A 27,599-nucleotide genomic window follows, 5' to 3' on the forward strand; every position below is an offset into this window, starting at 1 on the left:
GGCTCAAGTTGATGAAATAGAAAAAAAAAGTATAAAAAATTTAAAACAAAGTGTATGAAAAAAAAAATTGACTTTATTTTCACAAGTGTGCCAAAAAGGCACACTTTTTGCTTAGTAAGGGCCTTTCTGGACGGGATACCAGAGGGTTAACCTTATATTGCCAAACTAATCATATTTGACACATGAGTTTTGAAGCCCTCTACGTGATCAGTGTGATTTTTTTTTTCTTGAAAAACCTGATGTATACAATTAGATACATACAATACATTGATAATCCACCGGGGGGAGGAATTTGTTCACCAGAGGCCTTTCCAGTGACACTACAAAATTGTCCTTAATGAGGAAGGAGGAAGAACTTTGACAATTTTGAAAAGGAATTACAAATTTGTTAGACATGTTTGTGTTATATGATGTTTTTGTTTGTTCAAAAATAATATTTGAGCACTGAGACCTGATGTATCAAATATGATACAAAATTTGAAGTCATACATTGAAACTGATATTTAAAAAACAATTTTTTGGTTGTTCAGAAGGACCAGTAAAGGCTCCAGTTTCAAAGAACTGGAATTTTCTGTCAATTATTTAATAGTTCAGGCTTTACACAGTTAATTGGTGCATTATCTGTACGTAATATAAACTTTTCGCGTCTATGTTCACACCGTTATTAGTGTCACTGACGCTACGTTTAGACCCAAAAATGCAAAAGCGGCATTGCGTTCTCACTTTTAATTCCGTGTTTAGACGTGTGGTTTTTTTTGGGCGGGAAATCTGCACGTAGAGAGACACGCAAAAGTGTGTGAAATTTCTTACTTATCGACATAGTATGCATGCCAGGTGGCTAGGTACGTAGCACCTGCGTAGAACCCTTCTCCTTCTCTTCCTGTTTTCTCCTAGCACAAAATACAATCACAAAACAGGCAACAAAACATGGCGATTCGTGACAATTGCTGAAACGACATTTAGATGTAAATTAGAGCGGCTAGGGCAACTTGAAGGTCCGTCGCAGGGAAATAATCCGACATGTTGTTGTTGTCTTTGATGTAAACTGTACGGTTTTGCGTTTTCAACCCTTTAACCTCTGAACCTGCTTTATCCTCACTAGGGTCACTGGAGCCAAACGGAGACTTCTTTTTTTTTTTTCTTTTTTTTTTTTTTTAACTAAAATTAATTTGTTTTTGATCATGTAATAGTTTGCTCTACTATGTTGCAAATAAACGTTAATTTTAGGTGACGTTTAGTCTATATAATGTATATTATTATGGACAATGCTTCAGTTTTTTTTTTTTGTTTTTTTATTAATTACTAGAAATTTCAGGCGACCCCAAGGTTGAAAAACACTGCTTTCGACGGTGACGTGAGAGTGGAGCATTTTTAAGATTTCCACTGTGGAAGGTGGTTACACTTTTTTTCGCGTTTTCAACCCCCAAAAAACGCAGTTGCCGTCTAAATGAAAGCACATCTGATAAAATATTTTGGTATTTTCACTAAAGAGCATTGTTCTGTAAACTGTACCTGAAGGTTAGGGGTTAAGTTTATGATCTTAGCGTAAATCAAATGGCGTTGAATAAAACGCGAAAAGTTGAAAATGCGCCAAACGCCATAAGAACTGGCGTGTCATACAACACTTTTTCTTAAAATCAGTCTGAAATTAGCCATAATGTCATTCTTTATTTCTTTAATCAGTTACAACTTCTGTTTATATTCTGTACAGCACTGAAGGCACACAAAACCAAAGATATGATGAACATAAGTATATACAAAATATACAGAATAAATAATTAAATCTATGTAAGTAAAAAAAAAAAACAAAAAAACAAAAAAAAGCTACAGAGTGTGTGCTTATGTGAACCGTTTCGAAGTTGAATTCATCTACAAGAATATGAGTTTCGTGGTAGAAATATTGAACAATGTCCACGTTGCAAACATCATTCACCAGGAAGTCGTCAGGGAAGCTTTCGGTAACCATTCGTGTGCTAATGCATAAAAATCCCCGACCTTAAACCAGTTCTGAAAACACACACAGCTGGAGATTCTTCTCAACCGACGTAGCATGAGGAAGTAAAAATATTCCCGAATGCTGTTGGGAGTATCGTCAGACATAAAATAGCGAAACATCTCACTCATACACACAGTCGCACACAAATCTGGCTCTATTTTTTTTTTTTGCTTTTTTTTTTCTTCGTTTTTTTTTTTTTTTTTTTTTGCCAAATGAAAAAAATAAAATAAAAATTTCAGCAGGACTCCGTTGATTGTCATGCACCATCTTATGGCATTGGAATAGTGCAGTGCGTTTATACAAGATTACAGTTGTGTATAATATACTGTACTTTTAAGTGCTCTATTTTCTAATCAAGAAATAAAACATCCTTTCTTTTCAGTGAATTTCAACAGTTCGTAGAAAAATAAATAAAGATCCTTTGTCTGCGACGTCGCAGCGAATAAACTGACAGGGGAAAAAACAGTGGTAAAACTATACTCCTTCCACTATTTTCCAATGTACAGTTGGCATTTTGCTGACTCTACGGCACAATGAGCATTCCGGTTACAGCATTCCAGCTGGCTTATGTTGACAGAGGGTGTAATCAGGTCAGGATATACTGATTAAACAGCAATTCTGGGTCAAGCGGTGATTGAAATTCACTCACTTCTTTCCAAACATCTGCTTTATCCTATCGGAGTGTCAGATAGACGGCTTGTGCGCTCTGTGGATCAATTCATTTGGCAGCGGCGCGCCATGGAAATTTAATCAATCATAGAAAGCAGATTGAGTGGATTTCAAAGCCAGCTACGACCCAGGCCTGTTCAGATAGCGATAGCATCCTTTTTTGGCTAAATTATTACACCTTTCACCAGCTACGTAACATGTCTGCCAACAGATACAGTAAAAGGTTACACAGGATAAACCAGTTACATTCTGTGCTACAATTAAACTTAAGTGATGTGCCCATGATACATATATATATATATATATATATATATATATATATATATATATATATATATATGTCACACTGTGGAAAGAGGCAAACAGGACAAGGCACTTGGTTCAAGACATGATATATACTTGTCTTTAAAAGTTCAGTTAAATGCAGTTTGATGCTCCAGAACCTCCAAGTAGTCTGGCTCAGTATGCAAGTTAGCCTTAAGTTCAAAGTACTCGTTCTTAGTTTGCTCAAGCATGACCTTGCGAGGTCTAGAGTACATAATCGTCTCCATTAGCTTTAACTCCTCCTGGTGTCCCGGGACTTGCATGTCTACAGCAGATTGAAGCTGGGGAATGTTTTTCCTTAGGTATTCTGTTATTCCAAGCTGCTGCAGTTCCTTCTCCCTCTCTAGAATGTTCCTATACAAGGAGTTTGGATTCCCGAGGGTGACAAACTCCGCGGGGCATTCTCCAGTCATCGGTCTGAACTTAGAACCGGGATTTCCCGTGAGCGGAGACGTGTTCTCTTTTTCCATGATACTCCGGCAGACTTGATGCTTGATGATGGGTTCTTCCAGGTTGTAATCCAAATCTGTGTCACGTTCCTTGTGTTGGGCGCAGTAGGTGGGGTTGCGACAGATCTGTACAATGGGACTATGTGATCTCTCTTCGTACAAAGTCGCAGACCCTGTTCTTTGAGTCAGAGTGTGGTGTGTCGTCTTTTGTCCGTACATGCTGTAATGCAAGTGAATAGGACTGCTGCTGCTGTTTTCTCTAGGCTGCTCCTCTGCTGCTTTTTTCTTCGCCTTTCTCCTTCGACGGTGCACAACAAACACAACTAACCCGGCCGAGCAGAAAATAATCATCAGGACAAACACAAGGAGGCTCAAGATGAGCACCGAGAGCGGGACAGTGCCCGTCAGAGAACTCAACAAACCCCTGCCGCCGTTGTCCGGACCCAGTGTAGCTGTTACGCTTTCCTCCTCGCTGGGGTAAAAAGTCCCTAAACTGGGACAAAGCACCTCATGACGGAGGCTCCTTAACTCAGACTGCATCAGTTTCTTTGGACTGTGACACAAAATGGAACCCACCACCGTATCCTTTCGAAGTTTCTCAACCCATTGTTTGAGGCTGAGTAAGTCACAGCTGCAGTCCCAGGGGTTGTCCTCTAAATAAATCTGTTCTAGTGAGTCGAGTTGATCAAGCACGTTGCTCACTGGCAGGTGCATAAGTAGATTTTTCCTCAGGTTTAATTTGGTGAGGGGCACGTTGCGAAATATCTGTGCAGGGAGAGAGCTGAGCAAGTTGTTATTTAATGACAACAGCTTCAGGTTTGGCAGGGGATTAAATGTGCCTGGAGCAATCTCTTTGATAAGGTTGTATTCCAGATACAGGTATTCAAGGTTGTGGAGACCCACAAACATTGTGGAAAACAGTTTTTCAATTCTGTTCCCATTCAAGTAGAGTTTTTTCAAACTGCCCAAGCTGAGGAAAGTTTCATTATCTATGTAGTCAATTCTGTTGTTCGCCAAGTTGAGCAATTCCAGACTATCATATGTGACAAAATCGTATTTCAGGAGCTTCTGAATCATATTACCTGTCATCACCAGTTTAGTGGGGCTCTGCTGAAGTATTCCGATATCCGAGACCTTTTGAATTCCTCTGTCCTGACAATGCATCAAAAACCCAGCCACAGGGTGATTATGGCAGGAACAGTGCTCCACACAGGGACTGCCGGGAATGTGAGACGGAGTGGGAACCTTGGCGTCATCTTTGGCGTCGGTCTGCTTCGGAATCTGAGCCACCTTGGATGAGGGAGTAACGACCATATCCAGTGACTTGGAAGGCTCCTCTAGGTTAATATCTGCATGGGACGGGCAGAGAACGTCTCGCTTGACTTTAGCGAGAATAGTCCCCTTTAGGTGATGCGGTCTGCTGCAGACCACGTCTCCGATAGCCGACTGGGCCCGCATGTTTTCCATCCAGATCTTTAAATGTAAAATATCACAGTCGCAGACCCAGTCGTTGTCCTCTAGGAGAAGTTCCATTATCCGTCCTATGTGCTCTAAAAACCCCACGTAGGGCAGCGTTTGAAGCTTATTGCCCCGCAAGTCCAGGTGGGTAAGGGGCACGAAGCGGAAAATGTTGCTGGGTAAAAACTCGATGGAATTATCGTTGAGGATGAGGACCTTAAGGCGGATGAGTTTGTTGAAGGCTCCCGGCTCGATGACCCGAATGAAATTCGTGTCAGCTTGGAGAAACTCCAAATTCACCAGGCCTTGAAAAGTGTCCTCTTTCAGGGTGACGAGGAAATTGCTATTTATGTGGAGTTTTTTCAGTGAACCGAGAGTGCTAAAGACCCCTGGTTCCAACTCTTGTATGCTATTACCCCCGATGTGCAGCGAAAGGGCATTTTTAAGCCCTTCCATTTCCTCGGCGCGGAGCTCGACCAAGTCATTTCTGTAAAGGTTTAGGTGGAAGGGCACACCTGACGGGACTTTGATTTGGGAGATTTTGCTTATGTTTCTCTCCTCGCAGTTAAGATGAAGGATGCCGTCTTTCCCCTCGCAGGAGCACAACGAGTCACAAGACTCGCTAATAGAGGATGATGCCTGTGAGGGATGGATATCTTGGGATCTGGCCACTGTCAGAAACAAACCGACGAAAAGGAAACAGGGCTGCATTTCGGTCTGGGGTATCTGAAAGAAAAAAAGAAAGAGTAGGGTGGAGAGGGGAGAGGGGATGGAAGAAAAAAAAAAAAAAAAAAACAACATTAAGTATACATCGTCTTGTAAAGGCTGACAAATTATATGTAGAGGTCACAATAATGGTCCCTGTCAAATGATATTCAGTCCCACATGACTTGAATTTGATAAATATTTCATGTGCTACAACAAACGAACTTTAGTTGTAATGTGCGGAAAAGTGTAACAGCGTAAAGCAACATTTCTGGTTTCATCTTACGCATGAGAGGAAGTAACACTCGTCCTGTGCGGTGTAGTATTGTCTTTATATAGAAATAAAGTATTAAAAATGCATAACAAGAAAAGGCTGACAGTGTTGAAACGCACACTGGTTTTCGAAAAAATAAGTTATTTAAGTTTTTTTTTTTTTTTTTTCTTCGTATAGCTTCATATACTCTGTCTTTTCTTATTGCGCGGACGACTTAAAAAAACTGATACGTCCTAGAGTTGAGGAATGGGAGTTAAATCAAGTGCGTCGGCTAATGGGAAATCTTATAATACATGCAAAGCGTTCATCAGAATCCACAGTTTCGGTGAGGATACTGTATTTTACCAATGAGTAAATACATTACGCAGACTGAGTAATGACAGTAGGACAATTCATTCCAGTGACTCACAGTGGGATAATGGTATATTTAAAAAATGACTCTTTCACTTGACTGATTTTTCTGCCCTTTATGTGCAGACTCATCCGAACAAAGACTTACCCCCGGTGTGAGTCACCGAGCGGAATCAGTCCATTTTAAAAGCACATTCATAACACGAGACATCCTCACAAAGCGCCGAAAATGAATGTTTACCGTCATCACGTGAAAAAAACTCACTTCGCTGAACTAATCAAGCACATACTCGCAGATAAGGTGATTAATTAAAAGCTTTAGAGCAGGGCCGGAACAATAAAATAATAACATAATAACCTATAAATAATGTCAACTCCAAACTTTTCTCTATGTTTAAGAGTGAAAAAAAGTAAAATGACATGATGAACATGTTTACATCTACAAATTATCCTTTAAAAAATGTGAATAACATGAAAAAACTGAAATTTTATAAGAAAAATAAGTGCAATTTTAACAATATTCGGCCTCAGCTTCTCATTTGCATTAAAACGTACAGATCACAGTGGATCTACACATACACAAAACACTTAGTAACAACCAGAATTTTGTTAAAATTCCACTTATTTTTCTTAAGATTTTCCACGTATTTCATATTTGTTCAGGTTATTCAACTTTGTAGTGAAAGGGCAATTTGTAAAGATAAATATTTTCATGTAATTTTACTGTTTTTTTTTTTTTACACTAAAACACAGGTGTCAAACATACGTCCTGTGGGCTAAAACCAGCCCACCAGAAGGGTCCAATCTGGCCAGTGGGATGAATTTGTGAAATGCAAAAATTATACTAAAGATATTAAGGATAAAGGATGTAAAAAATCTTTTTAGTTCAGGGTCTATTTACAGAACAATATGATCTAAAGTGGATCAGACCAGTAAAATATTATCGAAATATCCTATAAATAATGTCAACTCCAAACTTTTCTTCATATTTTAGAGTGAAAAAAGTAAAATTACATGATAAAAAAAAAAAAAAAAGTGAATAACATGAACAAGCATGAAAAAACTGAAATTTATTAAGAAAAATAAGTAGAATTTTAACAATATTAAGCCTCAGCTTCTCATTTGCATTAAAACATACACAACACAGTGGATCTACAAATACACAAAATATTTAGTAACAGGAAGAATATTGTTAAAATTACACTTATTTGACTAAAGATCTTCCATGTGGTTCAAATTTGTTAAGGTTATTCACATTTGTAGTGAAAGGATAGTTTGTAAAAGTCAACATTTTCATGTAATTTGACTTTTTTTTACACTAAAATACGTGTCAAATATACGGCCCGTGGGCTAAAACCAGCCCACCAGAGGGTCCAATCTGGCCGGTGGGATGAATTTGTGAAATACAAAAATTAACAATCAAAGGATATAAAAATAAATTTTAGTTCAGGGTCTATATACAGAACAATATGATCTAAAGTGGATCAGACCAGTAAAATATTATCAAAATATCCTATAAATAATGTCAACTCCAAACTTTTCTCTATGTTTTATAGTGAAAAAAAGTAAAATTACATGATAAAAAGGTTTACATCGACAAACTATCCTTTAAAAAATGGGAAAAACATGAAAAAACGGAAATTTATTAAGAAAAATAAGTGCAATTTTAACAATATTCGGCCTCAGCTTTTCATTTGCATTAAAACGTACAGAACACAGTTTATCTACAAATACACAAAATATTTAGTAACAGGCAGAATATTGTTAAAATGATTACACTTCTCTTAAGACATTTCATGTTTTTTATATAAACGGGTCAGGTAAAAGGTAAACACACGCATCTATGTGATCAATCTAATTTTCTCTTATCATAAATTTGAATGTATATAAAAGTATATGGATGTGTGTGAGTATATATATATATATATATATATATATATATATATATATATATATATGCATGCATTTGAATTTAAGTATGAATGTATATATCCATGCACAGGTCATTATTATTATTATTATTATTATTATTATTATTATTATTATTATTATGTAATGTTATGTATATGTGTGTATGTGTATGTTTTATTTATTTATTTATTTATTTATTTATTTATTTATTATTATTATTATTTTTTTAATCTCTCCCCAAGGGTAGGGAATGGGATGTTTTTGATAATTATGTAAAAAAAAACAAAATAAAAAGATATGAAAAAAAAAAAAAAATGGGAGTTTCTCTTATCCTATTCTGTACGCACTCATTTGTTATATAATAAATGCTTGTATTTAAAATAGTTGACATCATAATAGGAAGAATTCAAGAACTGAAACCGTGTCACTTTTAATCTGTGTCAATAAATCCAAAAGTTTCCAATATATATTAATAAATTTTGACATCAGTGTAGCTCTATATGTTATTTAACACATCAGAGGCAAATAAGCACTTCAGCGTAAACCATGTCAAAATCAGTGACATTTTGATGTATCTGTGTCACCGAGGATATTTTAAAAATATTTTTGGTCAAAAATGTTATTTTTATGCAATCATCATCCTTACTATGTTTAACCCTTTGGGGTCTGAGCCTATTTTGGCCATTTTTGAGTACTTTTGATTTTGCTTTTATATAATATATACAGAAATGTTTACTATACCGATGTTTGGTATCTTTTTTTTCAGCACAACTTCGTCTATCTCATCTGCTTATTATTTTTTCACTATAACCTACTATATCAACACAAAAGGACAAAAAACACACAAAAAATACAAAATCCGATTTGAATAATGTATATAATTTGTTGCATAAATAACACAAAGATGCTTAACGAACCTTTTCAAAGACTTTCATGCATGAATTATGAGAACCTTATTCATTTATTTATTTTTTTTGTTTTTTCCTGAGTGTTTTTATTCCTTTTTAGGCATGAAAAAACAATAAAAATTTTCTAATGAACCTGTTTTTCATGGAGTTGCAAAAACGTACACTTAACTTGACATCATGTGTTGAATATTTGAAGAATATTTATTTATTTATTTATTTTTTAACTGATATTCAGACTTGCAAGTACTTGAAGATAGATTCTGTTCGTTTAAATGTTTTTTTTTGTCTTCATTTGCTTTATTTTGTTTTATTTTTGTTTCTTTGCATGTTCAAAATAAATTACTAAACAAAATACATATATTGTGTGAAAACTATGACATATAAACTGTTTTAAAGCTGCTAATCTGTTGTTTTCTCACATTGTATTATACTCTAATACTAGTCACTACTGACTTTATGGAGATAATATGCAAAATAAAACCTTTTTTGTTCAAAAAAAAATCTGTTAGTTACAGTCTAATAACAATAACAATCGACTGATTTACACTCAAACCTGTTACTGCAGATCAGGTTTATCAAGAAAAGCAAAGTTACAATAATTGTATGAATTACAGTGTATGAGATGATGCGTAAACGTTCACAAAATCCATGAATATACAAGTGAACATCTTTGAATGCGTCCACTGTAGTGACCACTATGCATGAAAAGGTTAAGTGAACATTGGTTCCAAATATTAGTTATATAAAATTAAAAATGTAATAAATTAAAACTATACTTAAATATTTGACATAAAGGCATGTCTTTACATAGGTGTTTTCTACGGTTTTCTCACCCCCAAATCCACGGTTTAGAAAATAATAACGCTATAATGTTTGTTTGCTCCGGTTTTAAAACGTGATATCTCAAATAAAAAGTGGGGAGAGGGTTTCAAGTCCACACTTTCAAATCGCAATTGTTCCCGGTGGTCTACGTGACCGACTTCCGATGCGACGATATTTTGAAAATGTCATGTGATTCAGTAACCGTGGACCCCTAAGACTTACAAATACCTACTGACCAGAGGCGATTTCTTATAGACTGCAAGGGAAGTTCGGCTTCCCCTAAAATTACGAAAATTAAATGGTTAAATATGGACGGTTGTGTTGACGTTTCATTGACTACATCTCACAGACGAGTTCGTTTGGAATCAGTTTTATCGCAAATCAACAGACTCGATGTCGTTCACTTCTCGTACATTCCCGTTGCGATGTTTTCTCATACGATCTATGGCCAACGCTCAATGCTCGTAGAAGCTCGACATCCGTGGACTTCAACGGGACTGAGCGGAACAGTTTTTTTCATCGCCTCAAAACTGGACGGTAATTGGATAAATGCCACGATATTGTCCCGCCCCCGGATGCTCAGCGTCTCTGGGGGTGAATGGAGCTGTGGGCGGAGCTCAATTGAGCTGGACGCCGGGATTCCACGTGCTGATTGGAGGATCAGTCGAAAGGCTGAATCCTGTTTGCCCCCCTTTGGAGGATGAAAAATCTCCTTCTATGGGAGTCTATGGGACCGAGCGGAACCTTTTTTTTTCATTGCGTCAAAACTGGACGGTAATTGGATAAAAGTTTTCTTTGAGTTCAAATGAAATTCTTCCCTGTATGTAAATGGGTATGATATGTGTGAGCTTGTGTCATATCTATAGGTTGATTCGTTGTTAATATGATGATTAAAAAACAAAAGAGGCAATAAAAGGATAGTAATAAAAGCACATTTTCTCTTTCTTTTTTTTTTGTCGGTGGACTTATCGGGGTTTCCTTTGGATTCGTGCCGATACGGGATTGACTTGCTTTTGCGCCAGCTGTGGATTCACGGACTTAAAATGACTCGAAAGACACTTGAAAGTGAACACATTTTTGTTTTTCGTTAGAGTGGGACTTTTAATTTATTTTTAAAATATAAAGATTAACCCTTTCATGCATGAATTATGAGAACCTTGGTCAATATTTTTTTCTTTAATGTTTTTATTCCTCTTTAGGCATGACAAAAACAATGCAAATGAATTGTTTTTTAATGAACCTATTTTTCGTGGAGTCACAAAAATGTTCACTCAGCTGGACACCACGCATTTAATTTTTGAAGCAAAGAAACATGTATTTAAAACTCATCATCAGAAAGTGATAAACTGTGTAAAAACTATGAAATAAAAACATTTTTAATGCCGCTAATTGCTAAATCGCTAATGTTTTCTCGCACTTTATCCCACTCTAATATTAGTTATTACTCATTTCATGGAGATAAAATCCTCTGAGACCCAGGAAATTGACAATTTTAGCTTTTTTTACATTAAACAATTGTCTTGATGGGAAACTACATAATGCAACAGTTTTTTTCAGATACATTTTTTAAAATCATTTTTATTTATTGATTGATTTTTTTAATAGAATGTCCTTTGTAATGCACTGCATTTTTTAAGTAAAACTGTCAAACTTTTGTTCCCTACAGAGGACAAAATGCATTGCTGGGTCTCAGGAGGATATGCAAAATAAATAAATAAACAAATAAATATGTTTCAGAAAAGTGTTCATTACAGTCTAATATCAATTAGCAACTGATTTACACTAAAACATGTAACTGCAGATCAGGTTTATCATGAGCAGCAAAGTTACAGTAATTGTATGAACTGCAGTGTTTGGGATGATGCATAAGTGTCCACTGTGTTGGCTGATATGGAATTAAAACAACAAAACCCATGAATATAGAAGAGAACAGCTGGAGAAGAACTGTCCACTGGAGTGACCACTATGCATGAAAGGGTTAAAAACACTTGCGCATTAATTCTGAGATGCTGTAAATTTATGACGGTCTCTGGAGAGCTTTATTGGGTGTTTTCATTCAGAGTTTTGTTTTGTATATTTGTGAAACAATATTAACATTTGAAGGTTTACTATTTTTCCTTAAAAGTTCCCCTTTTGTGTGTTCATATTAACCCTTTCATGCATACTGGTCACTACAGTGGACAGCTATTGTACAGCTGTTTTCTTGTATATTCATGGATTTTTTTTTTTTTTTGTTGTTGTTGTTGTTTTTTTTTACACATATCTTTATTAAAGTTTTAAGACACTCCATATCTTTTCTGACATGAATTGGTAACATTATGTAGATCTCTCCTGAGGATAAACCCCCAGAATAACAAGCCCTCCCCATAGTTTTCACACAATTTATCAGTAAATACATGTTTCTGTGCGTCAAAAATTAAACGTGGTGTCCAGCTAAGTGGACATTTTTGAAACTTCATGAAAAAAAGGTTCATAAGAATTTTTTTTTTCTTTTTTTTTTTACGTATTTTTTTTCTTTTTCTTTTTTAAATTATTTTTATTTGATTTTTTATTTTTTTTTTATTTTTTTTTTTTTCAGAAGAAAATTTTCAATCGCATTGTTTTTTTCATGCCTAAAGCAGAATAAAAACACTCAGGAAAAAATTTTGATTAAGGTTCTCATAATTCGTGCGTGAAAGGGTTAACTTTATAAAGGTTAAGTTGTTAATGTTATCCATTCCTGCGTACCTGGTAACAATAGACAGATTCTTCCCTGGGGTGTCGTAAATCGTTGTATAAGCCGCAGTGCTTAAAGCGTGGGCAAAAAAGTAGCGGCTTATAGTCCGGAATTTACGGTAATTTAACCTTTTTTTTTCTTTTTTAAAACGAAAACAAAGAGAAAAATTTGGAGTTGACGTTATTTATAGGTTATTGTCATAGTATTTTACCGATTTACTGATGAATGTGCTCCCTGTTCCTGTGTAAAGTAAATGTCGCAAATTCATCCCACGGGCCAGAATTGGACCCTTTGAAGGTCCAATTTTTGGCCCACGGGCCTTATGTTTGACACCTGTGCTTTAGAATATTGCATTTTCCTTTCATGAGGATTCACAGTGAATACGCGATGACAAGAGAAAGGCTGAAATATGATTATAACAGCGAGAGGCCTCAGCACGTTGTCTCCGACTATTACGTTAATTCCGCTAAGTCGCATGGATCAAAGAGCGGATGATTCTCAGGGGGATTGTTGGGGGAAGTACAGACACCCTGGTATGATCAAGGATTGAAACGTATCAGCTTGTAACTAAAAGAGCAGTGATAAGACAGAAGATGACAGAAAAAACAGTTGTTACGGAATCCGATTAGCATCTGCGAAGTTTCACCTTAATAAGAAACGACAGGCCTTGAAAACTATTAATGGTATTCGCCTCTTTTTTCATTTTCAAGTTCCAGAACATACTTCCTTTCTACGGAAAACCGACGTGTTGTAAAGTACATTTCTGAGAGTGTTTGGATTTGTGCAGTAAGGAAAAAAAAAAAAAGTAGCGTGGCACAAAATTTGATTTAACCCATAGAGTCCCAAAGAACCACCGGTGATACAAACCATCCACATTCCTGTTGATCTACTAATCCTATCAATACATGTAAATATTTGGTGTAAAACGCAGTTTGTCATCTTTTCATGGTCATCTATTTTATAAAAGCTAAGTAGCCTTTGTGTGTGTGTGTGTGTCCGGGGATTCACAAAAAATCTAAAAAGAGCTAACTAATGCAGTTTGGCATACTTATGTATTTTTGGTCAAGGAACATACTAGCGAAAATCGCAAGTTGATAGGACCATTTGGGCGTTCAGAGGCTCTGTAGCTAAAAAAGTCACTTTTTCTTCATTTTTCTCTGTTTTGATATTGCTAACTTTCAATTTACTTTCATTTTCAATTTACTAATTTCAATTTACTACAATTAACTTTCAATTTGTTCAGGCTATTCATATTTTATTGTGATAGGAGAGTTTGTAAATGCAAATATTTTAAGAATTTAACGTTTTTTCACCTTAAACTAAGGAAAAAATTTGGAGTTCTCCTCTTCAGTTAGCAATATTTTTGCTGAAAAAGTCACTTTTTCTTCATTTTTCTCTGTTGATATTAACTTTCAATTTACTTTCAATTTCAATTTACTACATTTAATTTTCAATTTGTTGAGGTTATTCATATTTTATTGTGACAGGACCATTTGTAAATGCAAATATTTTCAGAATTTACCTTTTTTTCACCTTAAACCAGGGAAAAAAATTGCAGTTCTCATCTTCAGTTAGCAATATTTTTGCTGGAAAAAGTCACTTTTTCTTCATTTTTCTCTGTTTTGATATTGTTAACTTTCAATTTATTTTCAATTTCAATTTACTATTTTGTATTTCAATTTACTACAATTAACTTTCAGTTTGTTCAGGCTATTCATATTTTATTGTGACAGGACAATTTGTAAAAGCAAATATTTTCAGAATTTAAAGTTTTTTCACCGTAAACCAAGGGAAAAAATTGGCGTTCTCATCTTCAGTTAGCAATATTTTTGCTGAAAAAGTCACTTTTTCTTCATTTTTCTCTGTTTTGATATTGCTAACTTTCAATTTACTTTCATTTTCAATTTACTAATTTCAATTTACTACAATTAACTTTCAATTTGTTCAGCCTATTCATATTTTATTGTGATAGGACATTTTGTAAATGCAAATATTTTCAGAATTTACCTTTTTTTTCACCTTAAACCAAGGAAAACGTTTGGAGTTCTTCAGTTAGCAATATTTTTGCTGAAAAAGTCAGTTTTTCTTCATTTTTCTCTGTTTTGACATTGTTAACTTTCAATTTACTTTCAATTTATTAGTTTCACTTTACTACAATTAACTTTCAGTTTGTTCAGGCTATTCATATTTTATTGTGACAGGACAGTTTGTAAATGCAAATATTTTCAGAATTTACCTTTTTTTCACCTTAAACCAAGGAAAAAATTTGGAGTTCTCATCTTCAGTTAGCAATATCTTTGCTAAAAAAGTCACTTTTTCTTCATTTTTCTCTACTTTGATATATTTAACTTTGGATTTACTCTGAGTTTTTATGAACATCTACATGATCTGTGAATTAATGATAGGAAAATACATGATTTAAAACAAAAAAATGCCAAATACAGTGGATAATATTACAAAAACATTGCTGATAAATCAGTTACGAAAGGTAAGAAACTGAAAAAATCATTTGGGAACTGCCACAAAAGTAGCACTGGGTTAAACACATACAGAATGTGAATCAAACAGATCAGTGAAAGCCGATCGATGATTTCATGCAGCTTTTCGCCACGTTGGACAGCAGCAGATGTTTTTTTTTTTTTTTTTTTTTTTTTTACATTAGGGTATTTGCTTTTCTTGAGATCATCTAAATTCTAAATAATTGATTTCATATTTCTGTAGTATGCACACACAATATCTCCAGGTTCGGTTCGGGCCGGGGATCCAACGCCGACGGCCTGAGGAGACCCTCAAACCCCTCAATCCCTGATGCTGAAATTCTTATAACTTCACTCTCGCCTTTTATTTCATTTTCACCTTTTTTTTTTTTCCTTTTCGCCGTGTCTCATAACATTATTTGTGATGTTAGGTAGAGTAAAATTATTGATGAAAACCCAGTCTCCCATATTTCTGATGCGTTCAGGCGTACATTCCAAGGTCACTGTCGAACTTTTAAATAGTTCACACTTGTGTTTCTTTCAGCTTAAAATGGATAAAAACACTGTGTTAACTCTGGTAAATAACTCTGAACAGTATAGCAACAAGGGCAACTTAGATCAATTTGATATGGAGTGGTTATTCGCACTAAAAGGCATCAATAGCTGATAAATGAAACATATTTTAGCAGTAAAAGTTTGTTAAACTGCCTTTAAGCACCAAGTCAAATCAAATAACAAATTCAATAACATTGCATTCTAACATTTTCACGCTAGTTGCTTTTTCATTGGACATCTGCGCAAAACTTTACTGATATTTACTAAATGTCGAAAAAACAGGAGTGCCTAATGTCGGTTTTTCCATTAAATCACAAGCGCGATGATTTGTTTATTTATTATCGCGAGATGAAATGAGAAGTCAAGGAACAGAAGTTATTGCAACCGAAATAATTCCAGGTAACTAAAGTTGCTTTTCTTTTTGGTACCAAGTCTTTGTTTTCGGTGATTTTCTCTTGTTCGTTGCTCATTTTTCAATATTGTAGCCAACGACTCACTCCATGTCACATTTCAATGACGTAAAGGTCGTTCAGACTGGAGTCGAATTGCAAAATATCAGATACGTATCGGATTTTGGTCGCATATGGGCAAAAAAATCGGATTTGGGCCACATTTGCCTGTAGTCTGAACGTAGCTGAAGTTCGTCAAACCCGGGTTGCACGATATTAGAAAAAACTAACATGAAAACTGCGATTTTTTTAACCCTGCGATATGAAAAAATACTCAGGAAGATATAATAGCTGTGTGGTGCCAATGTAAATGGTAAAAAAAATAAATAAATAAATAAATAAAAAGTGTTTTGTCTCGTTGTGGCAACACAGAACATGTATTTTAATATCATCCTACTTGTAGCCGAAATAATTCCAGAAAACTGTTGCTTTTCTTTTTTGTCGTTTTTGATGACTTTCTCTTGTTAGTTGCTCATTTTTGAATGTTGTAACCAGCGACTCACTCCATGTTGCATTCCAATGACGTAAAGGTTGTTCAGACTGGAATCGCATTGCAAAATATCGGTAACATATCAGATTAAGGACCACATATGAAAGTAGCCTAGGTCGGATTTGTGCTGTTCAAACTGTCTTTAGCAGATCGGATCCAGGTCGCATATGGGCGAAAAAATCGGATTTGGGCGACATTTGCCTGTAGTCTGAACATAGCTGAAGTTCGTCAAACCCGGGCTGCACAATATTGGAAACAACTAACATGAAAACTGCGATTTTTTTAACCCTGTGATATGAAAAAATACTCAGGAAGATATAATAGCTGTGTGGTGCCGACGTAAATGGTAAAAAAAAAAAAAATAGTTGTGTTTCGTCTCGTGGCAACACAGAACACGTGTTTTAATATCATCCCTCTTGTAGCCGAAATAATTTCCTTCTTGTAGCCGAAATAATTCTGGATAATTAATGTCGCTTTTCTCTTTTTGTTGTTTTCGATGATTTTCTCTTGTTAGTTGCTCATTTTTGAATGTTGTAACCAGCGACTCACTCCATGTCGCATTCCAATGACGTAAAGGTTGTTCAGACTGGAATCGCATTGCAAAATATCAGTAACATATCAGATTAAGGACCACATATGAAAGTAGCCTAGGTCGGATTTGTGCTGTTCAAACTGTCTTTAGCAGATCGGATCCAGGTCGCATATGGGCGAAAAAATCGGATTTGGGCGACATTTGCCTGTAGTCTGAACATAGCTGAAGTTCGTCAAACCCGGGCTGCACAATATTGGAAACAACTAACATGAAAACTGCGATTTTTTTAACCCTGTGATATGAAAAAATACTCAGGAAGATATAATAGCTGTGTGGTGCCGACGTAAATGGTAAAAAAAAAAAAAATAGTTGTGTTTCGTCTCGTGGCAACACAGAACACGTGTTTTAATATCATCCCTCTTGTAGCCGAAATAATTTCCTTCTTGTAGCCGAAATAATTCTGGATAATTAATGTCGCTTTTCTCTTTTTGTTGTTTTCGATGATTTTCTCTTGTTAGTTGCTCATTTTTGAATGTTGTAACCAGCGACTCACTCCATGTCGCATTCCAATGACGTAAAGGTCGTTCAGACTGGAGTCACATTGCAAAATATCGGCTACGTATCGGATTTAAGACCACATATGAAAGCGGCCAAGGTCGGATTTGTGCTGTTCAAACTGTCTTTAACAGATCGGATACAGGTCGCATATTGGTGAAAAAATCGGATTTGGGCAGCATTTACTAACAGTCTGAACGTAGCTGAAGTTCGTCAAACCCAGGCTGCATGATATTGGAAAAAACTAACATGAAAACTGCGATTTTTTAATATCATCCTTCTTGTAACCAAAATAATTCCAGATAACTAATGTCGCTTTTCTTTTTGGTACCAAGTCTTCATTTTCGGTGATTTTTTCTTGTTCGTTGCTCATTTTTGAATGTTGTAACCAGCGACTCACTCCATGTCGCATTTCAACGACATAAAGGTCGTTCAGACTGGAGTCGAATTGCAAAATAGCCGAAATAATTCCAGATAACTGACGGTGCTTTTCTTTTTGGCACCAAGTCTTAGCGTTTTTGTTTTTTTTTTCTCTTGTTTGTTGCTTATTTTTGAATGTTGTAACCAGCGATTCACTCCATGTCGCATTTCAATGACGTAAAGGTCAGATAAATGCGAAAACTTGAGTCACATTGCAAAATATCAGAAACATATCGGATTTTGGGCCACATATGAAAGTAGCCTAGGTCGGATTTGTGCTGTTCAAACTGTCTTTAACAGATCGGATAGAGGTCGTATATGGGCAAAAAAAAATCGGATTTGGGCGACATTTGCCTGTAGTCTGAACGTAGCTAAAGTGTGTTGATGTCAACGGCTGAAGAGTCCGTGTAAGTGCTACATGAAGACGTATAAAAAAAAAATTAAAAAAAAAGCGTTTTACTCGCTGATATTATTTTACAGAAATGAAAGAGGAAGAAGAAGTTTCCACATTTCCACAGAGTTCATTGAAAGCTGAAAAAAAATATGGATTCATCCCAACTCCTGACTGAGAAAAATAACAGCCTGGAACCAACAGTAGGCAGAAAATTGGGAAATACGATTACCCGTGTTAATCACTGAAAAGATAATGCGGAATAGAAAAGAAATCGAATTTGTCAAACCTATTAAGTTTGCATTGTTTAAAGAGCGATAACATTCTAAAGAAAAAAAAAAAAACGCTCCGAAATCAGGCGGCGATTTTCTTCCTTTTCCCTTTTCATTATTTATTCATGTGGGTTTGTTTCCGACGGTGGCTTCTTCGGCGGTGGTCACGACACCCGAGGCGCCCACCTCTGCGGCCCTGAAGGCTCGTAAGACAAAGCCGAACGAAACAAAGACTATTAACAGATGTTATCGGGTATAGATATGAAGCGGCGTAAGCCTTCCGCGCTCTTTCTTCTGTATTTCAAACAGACTTCTCTAAAACCGATCCATTTTTCAGGCAATCAATGTTGCATGACGCTCGGCGTGACGGGCGGAAGAGATGAAACGCTCTTCCGGAGCCGGTCTTCCTATGTATGCGGTCTTTTCTGGATTCGCATGTGCAGTCGAGACAATTCAATTAAAGATCTACCGAAGAGATCTCCCCTCTTGCATGCGAATAACGCCCAATTGTCATCTAACATCAAACGAGAAGGAAAAAAGAGAGGGTGAAAGACAGCCGATACAGAGAAATATGTTTATGGAATATTAATCGCATATTGAGCCCAGCTTCAGACGCAGTCATTTACACAACAGACTTTGACCATTAAAACCCTATAGAAAGTATGTCGACGGCTGATTTGGATACATTCTGTGTCTTTCCGCTGTGGTGATCTGCTTCATAATATCATGAAGAAGCCTCAACGAGTCCATCAGAGGAGATAATACGCCAAAGGCTGCCGCTTTGGCTTTCAAACAACACACTTCTCCATCAGTGCAGAACACTGCTCTGAGAACTGCTGTCCTCTCATATTGATAACCTACTGTATTCACTGAGCAGACGCATGAACGCCGCAGAAAACATCTCCTTTAACATGACAATAAGACTGGAAATGTCCCATGCACTGGTTCAAAGAGAATTCCTCCTGCGTGGACTGAAAGGTCAAAGGTCAGCAGCCATGTAACCGGTGATGACACTGTGGATTTCAGAAGATCCTTCTGTAGTTTGATCACAATCAGAAAACTTTATGAATAAAGGGGGAAATTATTGGGTGTGACAGTCACTCCACTGAAGTATAATAAAGAAAGAAAGAAATTATTATTAATTACTGACTATTTTGTAATTCATTAATTACAACAGAATATATATATACACACACACACACACACACACACACACACACACTACAAACAAAAGTCAAGGACATTTCATTTTTTTTTTTGTCATTTTTGCCATTTGTAAATAAAACTATGTCTGGTCATTTAAAAAAATGTGTTTCAATTCAATTCACACACAAAAAAGTATAAAGGTCTGTGCAAGAATCCCAACTGAAAAAAAAAAAAGCCCAAAAATGAAAAAATATCCTTATTTTTTTGTTTGTAGTGTGTGTGTATACACATATATATATATATATATATATATATATATATATATATATATATATATATATATATATATATATATATATATATATGTATGTATGTACTAAACATACATATTTAACACTCTACTAAGATAAAATCTGAACAGCAATTTGTACAATATGTACTAGACAATGCATTATCATTATAATAAATAAATAAATAAATAAATAAATAAATATGTATACAAAGCTCTGAATATACAAACATATCGCTCTGAAAAAATTATTTATATATATATATATATATATATATATATATATATATATAGATATATATATATAGATATATATATATATATACACACACACACACACACACACACACACACTACAAACAAAAAGTCAAGGACTTTTTTTTGGTCATTTTTGCCATTTGTAAATAAAACTATGTCTGGTCATTTAATAAAAAAAAAAAAAGTGTTTTAATTCAATTCACACACAAAAAAGTAAAAAGTGCTGTGCAAGAATCCCAACTAAAAAACATAGGCCAAAAAAAAAAAAAAAAAATCCTTAACTTTTTGTTTGTAGTATACATATATATATATATATATATATATATATATATATATATATATATATATATATACATACATACACAGGGTTGGACAAAATAATGGAAACACCGTAAAACATCAACAAAATATAATTTAATATGGTGTAGGTCCGCCTTTTGCGGCAATTCCAGCCTCAATTCTCTGAGGTGTTGATTCATACAACTTGTGAATTGTTTCCAAAGGAATTTTAAGCCATTCTTCAGTTAGAATACCCTCCAACTCTTTTAGAGACGATGGTGGTGGAAATCGACGTCTTACTTGAATCTCTAAAACTGACCATAAATGCTCAATAATGTTGAGGTCTGGGGACTGTGCCGGCCATACGAGATGCTCAACTTCATTAGAATGTTCCTCATGCCATTCTTTAACACTTCTAGCTGTATGGATTGGGGCATTATCATCTTGAGGTGAAGGTGTTTCCATTATTTTGTCCAACCCCTGTGTATATATATATATATATATATGTGTGTGTGTGTGTGTGTGTGCGCAATCCAACTGCAATATTCACTAGTGAAAACAGCTTAACTGAAAAGTTGTTTTTTTTTTGTTTTTTTTGTTTTTTTTTCCTCACAGAACCATAGTTTTGTATTCTTCACACATATACTTTTTATATTCATATTTATTCCATCCTGTATATATAGTGCCTGTTTTATTTACTGCTGCTGCTTCTTCGGCCGACTGCATCGAAATTTGGTTTTTGATGTAGAATCTGGAATGCCAAATAATCTGTCTATGTTTAAGTCTAATAAACCGTACACACACATAAAAAATAAATAAATAAAAATAAAATTCCTTTCCTTGACTATGTATTAGTTTTATTTACGGCACACGTCCAGCAGCATTTTGAACATATTTCTGCTGTTTTTTTTGGACACAGAACATCACTGAACCCAGGTCATAACACTACCCCCACAGACTCACTACTGTAAGCACTAGGCATGATGGGTAATCCCTTCATCCGCCTTTTGTCTCACCCTTATGAACCCATCACTCTGGATCAGGGTCAATCTGGACTCATCAGACCACATGACCTTTTTCTTTTGAAACACAATCCAATCTTTAATCTGTCTAACAAACTGACGGTAAAAACACCAAAAGCATTTGCAGATCAAAAAATACCTCATAAATTCAAACCATTTATCCTTTTATTATATTAAAATAACTCAGATAAAATGCTTGGTATCAACATTGATTCACCAATAAAACCGTGTAGTTTGGCAGATTACAATAACTGCAGACTCAGGTTTTTACATTTATTTAATATGTACCCCAGGGCTGTAAAACTCATGTTAGTTCAGGGAACATATTCAGCTAAATGTGATCTGCAGTGGGCCGGACCAGAAAAATAATAACAGAATAACCTAGAAATAATGACAACTGCTAATTTCTGTCTTTAAGTGTAAAAAAAAAAAAAAAAAAAAGCAAACATTAAATTATGAAAATACTTACTTTTATAAACTATCAAAAAGAAAAAAAACAAAAAAAAAACTTGAAAAACTGAAATTTAAATTAAAAAAGGTAAGAAAATTTAGTGCAATTTTAACAATATTATTCCTCCACTTCTCATGTGTCCATGTGCATTATGGATCAGATCTACAAAGACACTAAACACTGAGGAACAGGAAGAAAATACTTCAAACTGTGCTGAATTTTCTTTAGACATTTCAGGTTGTTGATATTTGTTCAGGTTATTCACATTTAATTGTTACAGGATAGTTTGTAAATGTAAATATTTTCATAGTTTAATGTTATTTTTTGTACTAAAACAAAGAGGAAAAAAAAAGTTAATTCTAGATTTTTTTTTTGCTTAATTCAAGATTTTTTGTAACTTAATTGAATTTTTTTTTTTTTTTCTTAATTCAATTGTTTGGTTTTTTTTACTTAATTGATTTTTTTTGGTCTTAATTCAAGATTTTTTTGAACTTAATTGAAGATTTTTTTTTTTTTTTTGGCTTAATTCAAGATTTTTTGCTAAATTTCAGAGTTTTTTGGCTTAATTGAAGATTTTTTTTTTACTCAATTGAACATTTTTTTTGGCTTAATTGAAGATTTTTTGCTAAATTTGTGAGTTTTTTGGCTTAATTGAAGATTTTTTTTTTACCTAATTGAAGATTTTTTTTTTGGCTTAATGCAAATGTTTTTTTTTTTTACTTAATTGAAGATTTTTTTTTTTTTGGCTTAATTCAAGATTTTTTTGCTGAATTTGATTTTTTTTTTTTTTTTTGATTAATTGAAGATTTTTTTTTTACTTAATTGAAGCTTTTTTTTGGGCTTAATTCAAGATTTGTTGCTAAATTTGAGGGTTTTTTTTCTTTTTTGCTTAATTGAAGACTTTTTTTTACTTAATTGAATTTTTTTTTTTTTGGCTTAATTCAAGCTTTTTTTTTTTTTTTTTTTTTTTTCTGAATTCAAGACTGTGGAATTTTCGCACTTGGCAAAAACATCCCAGGGGCCGAACTGGACCCTTTTGCGGCCCGCATTTGGGCCCTGGGCCGCATGTTTGACACCCCTGATTTACCCTACTCAGATATGACCTTTGACCTTCTCTACTCACTGCATCAGTTCAGGTTAAATAACACAATAATCACTGCAGTAATTATCCAGTAAAAGGCTTTTCTGTGCTGTTGTGTTGTCATTTAAATACATTAAGGCTGCAACTGACGATTAACCTGTCAATCACAATCTTAATTAAATCAATTACAACGGCTGAAAATGGTGAAAAAGTGTTTTCTAAAGCCAAATCTGACACCATCAACCGTCCCATAACCCAAAAATATTCAATTTACTGTCATAAAGGAAGCAAAAATGAGAAAAATATTCATATTTAACAAGCTGGAATCACTTTTTTCACTTTTTTTTTTTTTTTTTTTAAATCTGACTTTCTATTCTTTCACACAGTACATGGAGGAGTGTAAATGTGACACTGAACAGAAGCCGAGACAAAAGAAGGACCTTGAACCTAAAGGAGTGGCTGCGTATTTCAGTCACATGGATGTTATTTGGGTATGAAAAGACTTCGCAGACCAGGAAACTGTACATTGCAAATTAGGCTACAGACCGAGCACAAACACCACTGACCGCCTCCAAAATCACACATATGGTTTCAAATACTGGAGGAAAACATGTTATTATCCTACATTTCATACATTCTCATACAGGTTTCACTGACAGTTTCCAGGTTTTATATAAAAAGGAGAAAAAAAATGCAATGTGAGTGTATTTTCCCTGTTGTTTATTTGCTTAATGTCATCATTTAACCCTTTAAAGTTCACTTATAGAAATACTCCATAGTGTGTTATTGGAGGACATAACATGAATTTATTACTTTTGAGAAATTTTTGAATTTTTTTTTTCATTTTCAGGTTGAAAATCAAGGTCAGTGAAGTTACCATATTTGGTTCCTTGCCCATAAGTAGCAAAAAAAAAAAAAAAAAAAAAAAAAAAAATATATATATATATATATATATATATATATATATATATATATATATATATATATATACAATAAGTATAGATAAAAAAATACATGTAAAAGGTGAAAGGAACATGTATTTTAGAACATTAGAACATCATTAGAACATAAGTGCTGATACACACCTGTATGTATATAGTGTAGATTTATATTTCCTGTAGATTTGTACGCGTGCAAATCTTGTTTGTTTTTTTTTTTTGTTTCTTTTTTTCCTTTCCTTTGATTTTTTGCTAAATTTCAGATTTTTTTTGGCTTAATTGAAGATTTTTTTTTTTACTTAATTGAAGATTTTTTTGGGTTAATTGAAGATTTTTTTTTTTTTTTTACTTAATTGATTTTTTTTTTTTATTAATTCAATATTTTTTGCTAAATTTGAGAATTTTTTTGGGCTTAATTGAAGATTTTTTTTTTTTTTACTTAATTGAAGTTTTGTTTTGGTTTTTTTTTCTTAATTCAAGATTTTTTTTTTTACTTAATTGAAGATTTTTTTTTGGCTTACTTCAAGATTTTTTTGTTAAATTTGAGCTTTTTTTTTTACTTAATTGAAGATTTTTTTTTTTTTTTGCTTAATTCAAGATTTTTTTTTTTTTGCTTAATTCAAGATTTTTTTTTTAACTTAACTGAAGATTTTTTTTGTACTTGATTTTTTTTTTTTTTTTGCTTAATTAAAGATTTTTTTGTTACATAATTGAATAATTTTTTTGGCTTCATTCAAGATTTTTTGTTAAATTTGAGCTTTTTTTTGCTTAATTGAAGATTTTTTTGCTTAATTGATTTTTTTTTTTTTTTACTTTATTGAAGTTTTTTTTTTTTGCTTAATTCAAGATTTTTTTAACTCAATTGAAGATTTTTTTTTCTTAATTCAATACTTATTTTTACTTAATTGATTTTTTTTTGTTTGTTTTTTGTTTTGTTTTTTCCTTAATTCAAGATTTTATTTTACTTAATTGAATATTTTTTGGCTTAATTGACGATTTTTTTTTTTTTTTTTACTTAATTGATTTTTTTTTTTTTTTGGCTTAATTCAAGATTTTTATTTTTTTTTACTTAATTGAAAATTTTTTTTGCTTCATTCAATATGTTTTGCTAAATTTGATCTTTTTTTTGCTTAATTGAAGATTTTTTGGCTTAATTGAATTTTTTTTTATTTAATTGAAGATTTTGTTTGGCTTAACTGAAGATTTTTTTTTACTTAATTGAAGATTTTGTTTGATTTAACTCAAGATTTTTTCCTTAATTCAAGCTACATTTTTCTTGTTTAATTCAATTCAAGACTGTGGAATTTTTGCACTTGGCAAAAACATCCCAGGGGCCGAACTGGACCCTTTGGCGGGCGGCCGCATTTGGCCCCCGGGCCGCATGTTTGACACCCCTGCTGTGTACATTTGTCATAGTTTACAGCCAACTGACACATTCAAAACAGAAACAGCAACAGCAACAAACCTGGACTTAAACTGTATCGAGTACTATGCATGCGATCCAGTTTAGGGACATTATTTTTAGATAATACGAACATATCTACAGTCATGTTCTGTCCTCGTCACTGTCAGAGTAAGTAAAGCGTTGCCGGAGCCACAAATAGCCCATAAGGCAGGAGCGTAATTCCTTTTCCTGTAGCGTGAGGGAAGTTGATGTACAAGTATGAAAGGCTTGTTATCCCCGGTGGCACCCGACCGATAGAACCATTCTCCCAACTCCGTCAAGACTAATAAAAGTCAGTCTGTGTTCGCCTTTTCAAACGGATATCTACTGGATACTCTTGTTTTCGTCCTCATATTCCGACTTAAATCTACTAAAAGTGCAATGAATTCACCTGGTTCCTGTCGTTTTCATGACCTTGGTCGTCCTTGTTGCTAAGCTTCATGCAGCGATGATGATTTATAGATGTTGACGACAGGTTGAAGGAGTACATTTGAATAATTCCCCAAAGTCTGAGCTTCCTGTCACTACCATATAAATAGTTTTTAACCCATGAAGAGTTTTTCCCTATTTTTAACTTTTCTTAAGTCATTTAGCATCAGTTGTTAAAATATTATCCTCTGTATTGGGCATTTTTTAACCCGTTATAAGGAAAGAGACTATTTTTGGTAATTTCCACATGCATTACAAGATATTGACAGCGTGACAATGTGGTCTACAGGGTCTACAAGGTCCACCTCTGCAGGAACAGTGAGTGTACCTGCTTTGTTAGGTACCATGAAGTAATGGTACTAATGTAAGGAATGATGTTCAGAGATAATGTGGATGTTGTAATGTTCTAAAGCAGGGGTGTCAAACATGCAGCCCGGGGGCAAAATGTGGCCCACCAAAGGGTCCAGTTCAGCCCCTCGGATGTTTTTGCAAAAAGTGCAAAAATTCCACAGTCTTGACTTGAATTAAGCAAAAAAAAATGTTGCTTCAGTTAAGGAAAAAATCTTGAATTAAGCCAAAAAAATTATAATAATAATAAAAAAATCTTCAATTAAGCAAATAAAAAAAAAAAAATTCAAGTAAAAAAAAAAAAAAAAAAAAAAATTCTTCAATTAAGTAAAATAAATCTCCAATTAAGCAAAAAAAAAAAAAAATCTTCAAGTAAAAAAAAAAATAATAATAATTAAGCCACAAAAATCTTCAATTGAGTAAAAAAAAAATCTTGAATTAAGCCAAAGAAAGTCAAATTTAGCAAAAATCTTGAATTAAGCCCAAAAAAACTCTGCAATGAAGTAAAAAAAAACTTCAACCAAGCAAAAAAAAAAAAAAAAAAAATCTTCAACTAAGTAAAAAAAAAAAAATCTTCAATTAAGCAAAAAAAAAAAAAAGATCTTGAATTAAGCCACAAAAATCTTCAATTAAGTAAAAAAAAATCTTGAATTAAGCCAAAAAAAAAAAAAATCTTCAAGTGAAAAAAATCTCGAATTAAGACAAAAAAAATCTAGAATAACAGCTTATTTTTTTTCTCCTTGTTTTAGTGTAAAAAATAACATTAAATTATGAAAATATTTACATTTCCAAACCATCCTGTAACACTAAAATGTGAATAAACTGAACAAATATGAACAACCTGAAATATCGAAAGAAAATTCAGCACAATTTAGATAGATAGATAGATAGATAGATAGATAGATAGATAGATAGATAGATAGATAGATAGATAGATAGATAGATAGATAGATAGATAGATAGATAGATAGATAGATAGATTTTTTTACTTTCTTGGGTCTAATGAGGTTATGGTTAAAGAACCAAATATGATAACTTCATTAACCTTGACTTTCCAAATAAAAACAAAAAAAAATAAAAATAAAAATTTCACACAAGTAATAAAGTCATGTTAAGGTTGAAATTTGGACTTTCAGAGTATTTTTATGAGTGAACTACAAAGCGTTTAAAAGTGAAAATCTTGTATTTTC

At 33.8% G+C, this 27,599-nt stretch overlaps 1 protein-coding gene across 1 annotated transcript in view; it reads right to left on the bottom strand.

Moving 5' to 3' along the window:
* Window positions 1–1,648: 1,648 nt before the first annotated feature.
* The window catches only part of slitrk6 (SLIT and NTRK-like family, member 6), a 51,290-nt gene continuing 25,339 nt past the window's right edge, over window positions 1,649–27,599 (bottom strand). Inside the window, exons 2-3 of the mRNA XM_030155600.1 lie at window positions 2,998–5,622; window positions 1,649–2,949 (exon numbers count right to left, since the gene is read on the bottom strand). Of these exons, the coding sequence (XP_030011460.1) occupies window positions 3,079–5,607 (2,529 nt within the window). The 5' untranslated portion in view covers window positions 5,608–5,622 and the 3' untranslated portion in view covers window positions 1,649–2,949; window positions 2,998–3,078. The remainder of the gene's footprint in view (window positions 2,950–2,997; window positions 5,623–27,599) is intronic.

Source organism: Sphaeramia orbicularis, chromosome 2, assembly GCF_902148855.1.
Source record: "Sphaeramia orbicularis chromosome 2, fSphaOr1.1, whole genome shotgun sequence".
NCBI classification, from domain to species: Eukaryota; Metazoa; Chordata; class Actinopteri; order Kurtiformes; family Apogonidae; genus Sphaeramia; species Sphaeramia orbicularis.